Here is a 13076-nt window from a genome sequence, read left to right on the forward strand (position 1 = left end):
GGTTACCACAGATACCACCATCTTGGGATGTGGAAGGGCCAGAAGCCTGTAGAAAACCCCCACATCCTGCCAGCAACCCAACCACAGCCGCGGTACTCCACGAGCACCTGAAGTGCTACTTCTGTGGCCTGCATAAACACCCAAGGAAATGCTGCCTGGCGAAAGGCATAGGTTGCTCTAGATGTGGGAAGAAAGGATATTATGCAAAGGTGTGTCGCCCTCTAAACCCAGCACCGCGTGCGGGCCATGGGGGCTCCCATCTTGGAACTGAATGCTCGAACACTCTGCCATATCTACAGAGCCCAGCAGTGACTCAGCACTGGCCTCCATCATGCTAGATCAAGGGAGTCCTCACCATCATGCTAGATCAATGATGGACATTGGGGGAAATGGTCATGTGCTGAGCTGCCTGTTCGACAGTGGGAGCACAGAGAGCTTCATCCACCCCAACATCTCTTTGGCCTCAAAGTCCCAAATGGTAGATGTCTGCGGCTACTGCGTCGTGTCTCTGACTGTGCAGGGCTAGACAACAAAAGACTTTAAACTCCTAGTGATGTCGCAGCTTTGCGCTGCCATGCTGCTGGGGCTGGACTTTTGATGCCACCTTAAGAGTGCCATGATGGAATATGATTTTCCCCATCTCCCCTCACTGTATGTAACCAGCAGATTTTAAATCACCACTGCACTTCACCCATGGAACCCCCCCGGTTTCTCCTCCCATCGTTCCCAGCCAGCAACTTGCAGATTGCCCATCGCGCAAGATTTGCCACCTTTCAACCCTCAAGATCACCCCTCCACTGCTTTTCACTAACCTCACCCTTGACTGTAAATCTGTTGTCACCAAAAGTAGGCAATACAGTGCAGGGAACAGGGTCTTTATTAGGTTGGAGATACAGCCTAGAGAACCAAGTGGTGGTGGTAAAGAATGGGGCAAAACATGGAATAGTCATTGACTATAGTTAGACCATTAATAGACATAAACAGTTGGATGTGTACCCTCTTCCCCACATATCTGACATGGTAAATCAAATCACACATATCGGGTATTTTCTACTATTGATTTAAAGTCAGCATACCACCTATCCACTTGGAGGACCACCAACACTCTGCCTTTGAGGCAAATGGCCACCTCTACCATTTCCTGAGAATTCCCTTCGGCATCAACAATGGGGGTCTCAGTCTTCCAGCAGGAGATGGTCCGTATGGTAGACCAGTACAAACTGCAGGCCACATTCCCGTATCTGGACAAAGTCACCATTTGCAGCCACAATGGACAGGATTGTGACGCCAATATCCAAAAATGTCTCCAGACTGCCAAACTCTTTAACCTTACATACAATAAGGATAAGTGTGAGTTTCACACAACTCACCTCGCTATCCTTGGTGAGAACGGAGTCATTGTCCCCAATCCTGACCGCATGCACCCTCTTTTGGAACCTCTTCCCCACAGCCTCAAGGCTCTGTAAAGGTGTCTGGGGTTCTTTTCCTACTATGCCCAGTGAGTCCCCAATTATGAGGACAAGGCCCGCCTCCTCATCAAATCCACCTCTTTTCCCCTTACAGCCTTCAGCTGCATCAAGGTAGACATTGCCAAGGCCACAATGCACGCAGTGGATGAATCTACCCCATTCCAGGTGGAGAGTGATGTGTCCGACTTTGCCCTGGCCACCACCCTTAACCAGGCGGGCAGACCCATAGCCTTTTTTTCCCATACCCTTTCATGTTCAACAATCAGTAGAGAGGTAAAATCAAAAATGACAAGATGTTGACAATTAGATATCTTGTACTGGCCTGAGAAACTCAGTAATCCTCCAGATGCCCTATCCTGCAGAAAATGTGCCAGTGCACAAATAGACTGGTTACAAGCTCTCCACCCTGGGAGGTCACCAGATTTTTCCAGTTTATCAAAGCCTGCAATTTACCTTACTCCATTGAGGAGATCAGGTCCATGACCAGAAATTGCCAGGTCTGTGTGGAGAGCAAACTGCACTTCTATTGATCACACAGAGTCCATCTAATAAAAGATAACTGCCCCTTTGAACACCTGATCATTGATTTCAAGGAGCCCCTCCCCTCCTCTGACCACCACGTGTACTTCCTCAACATTACTAAAGCATATTCATGTTTCCCGTTCACCATCCCCTACCATAACCACTGCCACAGTCACCAAGGCCCTATGTAATCTTTTCACCCAGTTCGGGTACCTCTGGTATATTTATAGCATCCAGGGGTCCTCTTTTATGAGTGATGAGCTGTGTTAGTACTTGCTGGCCAGAGACATCGCCATGAGCAGGACCACCAGCTACAATCCCTGAGGGTACAGGCCCATGGAAAGGGAGAATGCTACCGTCTGGGTCTAGAGGCCTTCCAGTCTCCCACTGGCAAGATGTCCACCCTGATGTACTCCACTCATTCAGATGGCTCCTATGTTTTCCTTCCACAGGAAGTCCATTTCAGGGACCACGCTACCATCCTGGCTGACATCCCCAGGGCCAGTCCTACTTCAGAGCCATGTGAGGAGCCATAATTCCGAACCACTGGTCAAAAGGGTCCATCTCCTCCATGCCAACCCCCAATACACCTACGTGGCGTACCCCAATGGGCATGAAGACAGTCTCTGTTCAGGACCTGTTGCCCTCAGAGTCCCCAAGACCATTGCCGACCACCCCTCACCCCCTTCATCTATCAGCTATCCACAATGCAGCAGTGTCATGGCATGTTATCCCTGCCCCAGTGGATGACATGTCTGATCTGGTGCTACGCATCCACAAGCAAGTGAATATGATAACATACATGTGTTCTAGACTGTCCAGGATTTAACAGCTGCGTCACAGCCAGTACTATGATGGTTGCAGTGGTAGACCAGACCACCCAAAAGACTCAATTTTTAAGTACATTTAATTAAATTCAGCCCGCCAGACTCATTTTAAAACAAGGGGTGAATGTGGTAAACCACTGTATATATGTTTGGCTGTGTTAGGATGTGCCCCTTACTGACTGTGCCTGAGACTCCTCCCACTCACCCCTGAATAAAGGCGACTCTGCCACAGCCCCCTCCTCAGTCCAGGACAGTCAACTAGCAAGGACGTACCTCCATTCTGTTGTCAATAAAAACTATCAGTTTTCTCTACAACTTCTAGTCTTTGAAGTAATTGATGATGCATCAATTGGTATTGAATGGTATTGAAGGCTAAACTGTAGTCTATGAAGAGCAACCGTATGTATGAATTGTTATTTTTGAGGTGATCCTGAGCTGAGTGGAGAGCCAGCAATATCGCATCCGCCGTGGAGTGATTGTGTTGATAGGCGAATTGAATCTTGAATCTTGAACAACTTCTTCCGGTAACAACACCAGTGAGTCTCTCCATCTGAACTGCTCCATCACTTGTCCCCTTTCTTAAATATAGGGATCAAACCTGTGCACAGAATTCCAGGTGTGGCCTCATCAGGAAAACCGAACAATTGTAACAACACTTCCCTATCTTCTCCAACGTGTGCAATCAAGACCAACATGCCAAATGGTCCACAAGATGTTTGAGTAATTGATCGTGGGATGGTAAGACTGGCTGATAGCAAAATGGATGGGAGGGGATTCTCTATCTGAATATTACCCCTGCTTTCCAGTCATAATTGAATGCTAAAAATAAGTCACTAAGTTACAAAAACGCATGCATTTCATTGGATTCTTTTTCTCTACAGCCTTGGATTGAAAATCAATGTTCGCAGTTGTGGTGTGATGGAAAGCCACTTCTCCCAAGCGACTAAAGTGAGAAAGGAGTCATTTCCAATTCCTTCATCTGTGAAGAGTGCATGTCATCAGAGTGCTCTTTAATTGCAGCCCACCGTCCTCATTAACATACAACTCACATCAGACTCAGCTCATTTGGAAGTGCAGCTACTTAGGCACAGCAACAGCGCGAAGGCATTCTGAACATGTTAATACACCGACAGCAAAACAAATCCATTTTGCAGAGACTCATTAAAGTGAGGGATCACTACAGTGGAGCGGCAACTCTTGATGCTTTATCAAACCTCCCCCACTTTCTCCCCAACAGAGAGCTTGGCAACTTCAATGCTACAGCCCTGGATTACTGGTGCCCACTTCGCTCGATGGGCAAAGAGTACTTTATTGCCAAGCTCTACCTATGTAATTGAACAACAAAGCAAAAGATTCATTGCTAACTCAATGAAAAGGTTTAACAGCATTTTCATTCATTTAACTATTTAAGCATTATAACTCCAGAAGGATAAACCTGTCATTTTGAACCACCATTGATCTTACAGTAGAGCCCAGGGCAGGCTAAAGCATCGGAGCACAAGGACAGCATCCAGCACTAGAGCCCAGGGCCAGTTGTAAGAGGACTGTGGAGGATCTTCCATTGAGTTTTTTTCAAAGCAGAGGTAGATTTTTGGATATTAAAGGAATTGCGGGATATAGGGAAAATAGAGATGAGGTAGGAGATCAACCATGACTTTGATTTCAGGCAGAGCAGACTTGAGGGGCCAAATGGCCTAGTACTATGCCTGAAAACACAAGAGATTACAGATGCAAGTAAATGAAGCATTTATAAAAACCCAAACTGCTGGAGGAACTCATAAGGTCAGAAAGCATCTATGGAGGTAGAGAGATGGTCAATATTTCTGGCCAATATCCTATATCGGGACTGAGTATGAGGAGGAAGATGGCCAAAGAGGTGAGAGGGAGAGGTGAGAAAGAGGCTGGAAGGTGATTGCTGAAGCCAGGTGAGGTGGGGGATGAGGAGCAGAGGGAGCCGGTGGGGATGGGGGTGGAGTGGAGTACAGGGAGTTCCCAATTCTAATGTTTTTATCATGTTCTAAGATAGATTCCTAATTATTATTTTGATTTGGTTTAATGCTTCCAAGGTACTTTTCAAATTTCCTTTCACAATTGACTAAATAGATTTCACAAGAGACGAAATAGAAAGAAAATACTTCCCCCCAAAAAGTCAAGCTGCTGCTCTTGGCACCAGAGGTCCAGGTTCAGTCCTGACCTCAAAAGCTGTCAGTGCAGAGCTTGTACCCTCTCCCTGCGATGGCAGGCATTTTCTTTTCCTGCTCCCATTTTCCTCCCTCATCCCAAAGCAGGCTGGTAGTTAATTGACCCACTGTAAATAACCCTAGTGCGCAGCTGAATGGTAGAATCTATGGGGAGCAGATAAGAATGTGCGGAGAATAGAAACTAGGATTAATATAGGATTATCCTAAATGGGAGTTTAATGCCATATGCAGACATGATGGGCTGAATCTCTTGTGTCAAAGGGTATACATGTAATCAATAAAGAGATTAAAGGGAAGAGAGGAAAAACAGATGGGGATCTGGAACCCTCAGCCTGAAAAGATAAGGAGGCAGACACGCTCACCACATTCATACAGTACTTGATTGAGTGTTTAAGGAGCAGTAACCTGCAGGGCTACATTTGTATTGCTAGAAAGTGGGATTAGACTGGGTAGCTCTTTATCAACCAGGATAGTCTCTTTCTGTGTAGATTTTCCCCCATTCTACGAGAAGAGCGGGCATGAAGTCTAAAACTGGTTTGAACTAGCTTCTGAGTGAGATGTACCTGCTGTGCTTTCCACAATGTCATCTGAATTGCCGGTAGCCTGTTGGATGACCTGTTTGAGGTGATGTTTGAAGACAGCAGTTGTAAGCTCCTCCAGTTCATATCCAAGCACACTGGCTGCATTCTGGGCGCATTCAAACTTCATAAATTGCTTCCTGCCGACTGAAAGAATGTGGAAAATATAAACAAGAGAATATTTCAGTTAGCACATAACAGGATGGGCACAATAACACAGTGGTTATATTACTTGTTTGTATCCAGAGACCCATAATTCTGTTCCCAAGATATGCATTCCAATCTCACCTCTACAGCTGGGGAATAATAATTCAAGTAATTATATAAATAAGATGCATAAAAATTGAGTGGCAGTACTGATGACCATTAAATTATTGGGTTGAATAGGGAGTAAATTTGCCACAAGTAGTATAATAGTTAGTTCAACGCTTAACAGCTCCAGCAATCCAGGTTTCAATTCAACACTGTCTGTAAGGAGTTTGTACATTCTCCCTGTGTCCACGTGGATTTCCTCAGGGACCTCCAGTTTCCTCCCACATCCCAAAGACATATAGGGTTAGAGGGTTAATTGGTCACATGGGTGTATTTGGACGGTGTGGGTTGGAAGGGCCCGTTACCGTGCTCTATCTCAAAACAATATATACCTACTTAGCCTAGCTGCAAGGTGACTGAAGACCCAGCAGCAATATGGAGAGACAATGACACAGCTGGTGGAGCTGCTGCCTCACTGCTCCAGAGACCCAGGTTCCGTCCTGACCTCAGACGCTGTTTGTGTGGCGTTCACCCTTTTTCCCTGGCTGCTTGGCTTTCTCCTGGTCCCTTTGTGCCCTCCCACATGCAGGCTGGCAGCTTAGGTGGCTAGTGTGTCGGTGAGTGGGAATGTGGAGACAATAAAATAGGATTAACACAGCATTGGTGTCAATGACACTGCGTAGATCAGCTATGATGACCCTCAGTGGCAGGATGGGCTTGAGGGACATGGTGGTTGCTATTTTCCTGAGTTCCCATGCTCCAGGCACAGCAACAATCAACATTCATATACTTCTCAGAAGTGGAACCTTAAGACAATGGAGTTGTCCACTGCAGATAACCTTTCCATGCAAACATCAGAGGTCAGGTGCCTCCTGCTGTTGCTAGTAGAGATCACGTTTGATATGTAATGTCATAGTTGATCAGCTGCGTAGTGCAGTACATTTGGTAAATGGTACACGCTGCAGCTGGTAGGGAGTTCATATAATGATCACCTGCAAAACTATGGTTGTGTTGTGCCTCTCTCTCCCTCTGCAGCTGCTGACAGATACACTAAATGTTTTCCATATTTTCTACTTCCATTACAGATATGCCAGGATTTTGGGAATTCTGATTTCATTGAAACATTCACCACTCCTGCTATTAAGCACGACAGCTGGTGGAAATTCCCACTCCTGAGATGTAACTTCACCAGGAGCACGGTGGAAATTCGGCTTCCAAAATCCCACACCATGTACAGTTTGCTCCTCTCATTTAAGAAGGAACAGAATGTCCAAAAAAGACACAGAATGCTAAGTCCTGGGGATGAAGGAGCTGTCTGACCATGAGTGGCTAAGGAAGTTGGATCTGCATTCTTTGGAGAATGAATGATGTTCCCAAGGAAACACAAAGGTTCTAAAGAGTGTGCAATCAGATGGACACTAATATCTTTTCTGAGCGATAGAGTCCCAACATGAGGCTGGGATCATTTAAAACTAAGGTGCATAGGAATTTCTTCTTGGTGAATCTCTGGAATTCTCTGAAGCAGAGACTTATGGAGGCCAGGCTGTTATAAGTATTTAAAGAGGAAGGAGATTAATATTTGAAATATCAAGGATCTGAGGGCCATGTGGAGTTCTGGGGTAGATCACCCATGATCATATTGAATGGTGGGGTAGGATTGAGGGGCCGAGTGGATGATCATGCCTCTTATTTTCTTGTGTTGTATTCCCAGTCAATGACACCTTTTCTGCTGCTTCTTGCCACCATAGCCAAGGTCAAAGAAAACACAGCCAATCCCAAACCCGTGTTGCTGCTTCTCATTTTGCCTGCCTCTCATCCTTCTACAGAAATCAGTAAGAAATGTCACCTCTCTTTCCAACATTTAAGACAGCTCAGCTCCTCTCATTTGGCACAAATTGACCCAGTGCCTAGTTTATTGAAGTTCAAAGCACACCTGTGGCTGGATCTTCATGAGAGCCAAAGCACTCAAAGTAGAATGGTACTCCATTGACCGGACTAAACAAAGACTCAGGGCAATGGAGAACAACACTGACAATATCAAAGCAATTGCAATGATCACAGATACAATTTACTTCACATTTTCACTCTGATTCAGGTCAGCCAATGGATTTGAACCATATTTCACAGAGGCCCTCGAACACTGGATTGCGTGCTGATGTAGTGTTGCACAATGCTTGTCTGTTCTGGGAGATTTCATACTTCAACTTAACAAGCTGTCTGCTTCATTTTGCAACTTTTAAAGGACAAATACAGCAACTTAAGTGGGCAAGTGAACTTCCCATGGGAGTGGATATCAGGAGGAGGAAAGTTCCAATCTTCTCTGATTTAATTTGACTGATCTAATGAATGTAGCAACACAGCTGGTGGGAGCATCTGCTGCATAGCTCCAGCGACCCATGATCCTGACCTCTGATGTTTTCTGCCTGGCTTGTGTGTTCTCCTTCTGGATGTATGGGCTTCGTCCAGGTGCCCCATTTCCTCTGCACAAACATGCAGGTTAGAATGTTAATTGATCACTCTAAATTTCCCCCAGTGTTACAGGAACATAAGGGAGTTGATGGGAATGTAGACAGAATAGATTGCAGGGGGCATTAGAGGGGGAATGGGATTGATGCAGGCTAGTCTAGATCCTATGGCCTGAATGGACTCCCAATTCACGAGGAGATATGGAAAGATGGTATCCCGACACAAATGAGCAAGAGTTTCAATTGCAATTATGAAGGTAGTATGCTCAGATCTTGAAACAAATGACAGGTGGTTCAAATGACTTGTGCACAAAATTTCAGGGGTGCTTATACTTCTGCATTGCTGAGGGAGGGCAAGATACCCAGTGTTGACAATTTTCACAGGGCACTTTAACCAAAGACCATGTCTATTCTCTCCGGTGAGGAGAAAAGGTCCCAAAGGTACAATTCTGAAGAGCAGGATGATGAAACCAATCATCCTAGCTAACATTGATCCCTCCACAATATTCCAAAATTAAGTTGCACAACATGGCACCAAGACTAGAGATCTGTGCCTGGATGATTGACTCGCTCCCTTGTGCTCCAGTACTTTTGCTGACTCCTGCACGTCAGGACATTCTCTGACAGAGACAGCTCTGACAGTCTCCCACCAACAACACTCAACCTAATGAGTCTTCGATCTTTGAAAATGCTGCAGACTACATTCAGAGCACAACAGAGGAATAAATGGAGCTGCAGAGTTAAAAAAAATAACAAATCTATTAAACCGTCCCCAGCAATAAGACACGGGAAACAGAGGAAATAATCAAAATTGAGAGGACATAGAATACAAACACCTGTGCCCTTGTAATGAATGCAACTTGTTACAGGGGAGTGATAAATTCAAACAACTGAGAGCATGGGTGAAGAGCATATAGACAGAGATACAAAGCCATGATGGAAGATAAACATGGAGTCAATGGAGTCAAAGATGATCAGCAGGGATGGGTGCAGTGGGGCTACAAGAATAGATGGTAGATCACATGTGAGCACCAGACATTAGGATTAGGTGAATTTTACAGGACAGGAGGCCATTGGGAGAGTCAATCCTGAGGGGGGAGAAACACTCAGAAGATGGTCTTAGCAACAGCGGATGGCAGAGTATCACAGCTTAAAGATCCACTGCCTACCAGCTCCAGTGATTGAGGATGAATTCTGTGATGTCTATGTGGATTTTGCATGTCCTCCCTGTGACCTCTTGAGTTTCTTCTGCGTTTACCAAAATGGTAGGTTGATGGGCCACAGACCATGTCTCAGGTGAGAAGAAAAGTTCCCAAGGTACAATTCTGAAACTAATCATCCTGGCTAACATTTATCCCTCCACAATATCCCAAAATTAGTTTATTCAACACGGCATTGATAAGTTGTAGAATCTGGGTTGGGTTGGAGGGGAGTTGGTGAGAATGAAGGTGGAATAAAATAGGCTCAGGTACGATTAATGTAAAAATGGATGCATGATGGTCTTGGCAGACTCCACAATCCAAAGGGTCTTTGCCTGTGCTCCATCTATCTGTGACTCATGTGACAGGCTGTATCTCTCTGAAATCCAGTGACATGACCAGGATTAGGTTGGGAAGCTTGTTTGGGATGAGGGGGTTCAAAAAGTCTGGCAAAAATTCTAAATCCTTATGTAAGAGATACAGAAGAACATTTGTCTAACTTCAGCCTTTGATGTGACAAGAAAGGTTATCTGCATGCTGGATCATTTGATATTTTTGTAGCATGGTCTGGCTAACCCAGTTACTGGCTGGATAAACTCACTGAACATCAGAGAGCCTGTAACTTTGATGAATGTTGTAATAGTACTGAATCTGACAAACCAATTAACAGTGTTGAAAGGGGTGAAAGTGTGGGGGAAAACGTGGTAAGAAATCCCAATTCACTCGTAACACAGCCTCAAAGGGAATGAGGATCCAAACATTGTTTGTAATCACATTTTTCAAATTACATCACCTCCATTAAAATGTTGTGCTATTTTTGTAGCCTATCCCAGCTGGGAAAATCCTGCCACCATTCTGTGCCTTTGTGATTGAAATAAATTCCAAAACAATTGAGGATTGGGACTGGGAATTGATTGCAAAATATCCAAATATTAAAGGGGTTAGTTGCTTCCATCAGGAGACCACATTACACTGTGCAGTTAAGGTTTAATTCCAGTTATTCCAAGCACACTATCCTATCCAATTCCGGCAAAAATGCTGGCAAAATAATGATCTCATTACCTCATTCTTCAGAAACCACAGCAAGTAACTGCATCAGCCTCAGGGAGTGAGATAATAATTTTCAGGAAAAGCATGTTTTAAGTCACAGATGTGAAAAACAAAACCTGTCATGTCACAGTAAACAAAAAAACCATGAAAGAAAATTAAGAATGATGACTCCTCACTCCTCAACCTCAGCCCTGTCCCTCTCCTTCCATCCTCCATTCCTTACATCTTAGCTCAGCCCTGCATCAGTTGACATATCCATTCTTGATGGAGCACCTGCAAATTTAGCATAGCAGTTAGTGCAACGCTGTTACAGTGCCAGCAACCCGGGTTCAGATCCCACACTGTTGGTAAGGAGTTTGCACGTTCTTCCTGTGTTTGCATGGGTTTCCTCTGGTTTACTCCCACGCTTCAAAGTGTATGGGGGTTGTAGGTGAATTGGGTGTAAGTAAGCAGCACAGGCTCATGGGCCAGAAAGGGGCTGTTGTGCCTAAATTTAAATTTAAACATTTTAAATTTAAAATTGACTCATTGATTTTGTTTCCTGCAACACTGATGCTCCCTGACCTGTTGAATATTTCCAGTCGTTTTTGCTAGTTTTATTTCATATTTTCAGTTCCCACAGAAATTTGATTTCAATTATTAAAGTATTTAAATCTGATAGTTCCTTCAATTTTTCTTCTTGTATTCTGTGGGTAGCTTTATAAGCAAACTGAAACCATTCTAAATAGGAAGTTTCTCAGTGTGGACCTTACCATTGTCATTTACTAAGAAAGACCACAAGGAAACAACACGAGGAGTGGACAATGTGTCTATTCGAGAGCGGCGCAGACTGTGGATGCAAGTGTGACTCTGCAGATGAGGAGGAGCCACATTCGTCACACAGCAGTTTCAATGATAAACAAGAAGACCACAGTCAGAGTAAGTTGGGAGACTGTACCACCTCTAACAGGACCAGAGAGGTCAGATTGTAGGTCCTTGCTGTGAGCCCAAGCTTGTAATAAATGTTGTGTTTATGTGTGTTGTACTAAACATGCACAAGTAAGCAAAACAGCCCTTTGAATTAACTGACTGACTGTCTCAAGTGTTTGAGAAGTTTCTGAGAGGAAAATGCTGAGGGAAGGTCACTGACCTGAAAGCTTAACTCTGATTCTCTCTCCACAGATTCCGCCGACCTGCTGAGTGTTTCTGCCACTTTCTTTTTATTTCAGATTTTCAGCATCTCCAGATTTTTTTTACAGCTCCAGTTTAATGTTGTGATCTCCCGACTGACTGGAAGTGCAATGTTTGTCTAATAGAGCCAGGGCAAAGTACAGACCATGCTACAAAATCACCATACCATACAACTAAATTGAGAGAAAACTTTTTGAAGTGTTTCTAAAACTGACCTAATTGAACAGTGTTTTGTTTTTTATATGGGCTGAACTCCCTAATAATATCGCCAAGAGTGCCAGGAAGATGTTTCTTTGGTTGTATCAGAGAAGGGACAATCTCCCTATTTTGTGACCCATTCATTGATCATTGGAACTGCCATAAGATGCACTGGGCATCCAAAAATCAGGTGGCACAGTAGCAAAACAAGTAGAGCCTGATGTCACACAACTCAAGTAACCTGAGCTCAATCCTGGCCTCCGGAGATGTCCATGTGAAGTGTGCACATTCCACCTCTCCCGAAGTGTAGATTGGTGGATTAATTGGACACCATAAATTCGCCCTAGTATGAAGGCAAGTGGTAGAATTTGGAGTGAGTTGAAGGGAAATGTGAGAGAATAAAATTGGATTCATGTGGGATTGGTAATAAATAGGTGCTTGATGGCCGGTACAGGCTGATGCACCTTCAATGACTCAAGAGAATGCAGTTGAGCAAAACTGATAGGTTTTTATTCTCAATAGAATGAAGGCACATCCCTCATCTCTAATCAGGAGCCTGTGGAAGGAACCACAGGTACAGTCAACAAATGGGTGTACCCAATCAGATAAATATATACATACAGTGGTTTACCACACAGGCGATGGACTGAAGGGCCTATTTCCATGTTGTATTACTCTATACTACTTCAAACTACATAAAAGGAAGGACAAGTCACAGAAGTAGGGCTAGATCTCTGTCCTCTATTTTCCAAGACCTGGACCTCTGCTGTTGAGAGTGTAGCGGGCTGAGCGACCCGCGCGAGTAAATGGGCCAAATCACCGCAACACGTGGCTGATCCAAGATGGTGCAGACTTCCCTTCACTGGCAAGAATGAGCCTGCGCCTAACGCCAGATGTGGGCTAAGGTGTCCTCCACTTCTGGAAGCCGGCGGGTACGTCACTGGAAGTGGGCGGGCCAGCGCGGAGACGCGGCAAATTCAAACCAATAAAGTTAGTCTTTGGTTCACCCTCACGCTGTGTGGACATCTCTTTACTCAGTAGGACTGCCATAGCAGTTGCTACAAGAGCATATTATCAGCTTGCAAAGCCTGTTCTTATTTTGTATCATTTCTTCTTTCCCCCATTTCCTAAAAAAAATCACAGCT

At 44.6% G+C, this 13076-nt stretch overlaps 1 protein-coding gene across 4 annotated transcripts in view; it reads right to left on the reverse strand.

Annotated features, from left to right (window-relative positions):
• The window catches only part of LOC138761090 (unconventional myosin-XVIIIb-like), a 260108-nt gene that overhangs the window by 159788 nt on the left and 87244 nt on the right, over nucleotides 1-13076 (reverse strand). For all 4 annotated transcript variants that reach the window (XM_069932681.1, XM_069932680.1, XM_069932679.1 and 1 more), the window contains exon 12: nucleotides 5583-5744. In XM_069932681.1, coding sequence (XP_069788782.1) covers nucleotides 5583-5744 — 162 coding nt within the window. The remainder of the gene's footprint in view (nucleotides 1-5582; nucleotides 5745-13076) is intronic.

This window comes from Narcine bancroftii, chromosome 4 (genome assembly GCF_036971445.1).
Source record: "Narcine bancroftii isolate sNarBan1 chromosome 4, sNarBan1.hap1, whole genome shotgun sequence".
In the NCBI taxonomy this organism is placed as follows: Eukaryota; Metazoa; Chordata; class Chondrichthyes; order Torpediniformes; family Narcinidae; genus Narcine; species Narcine bancroftii.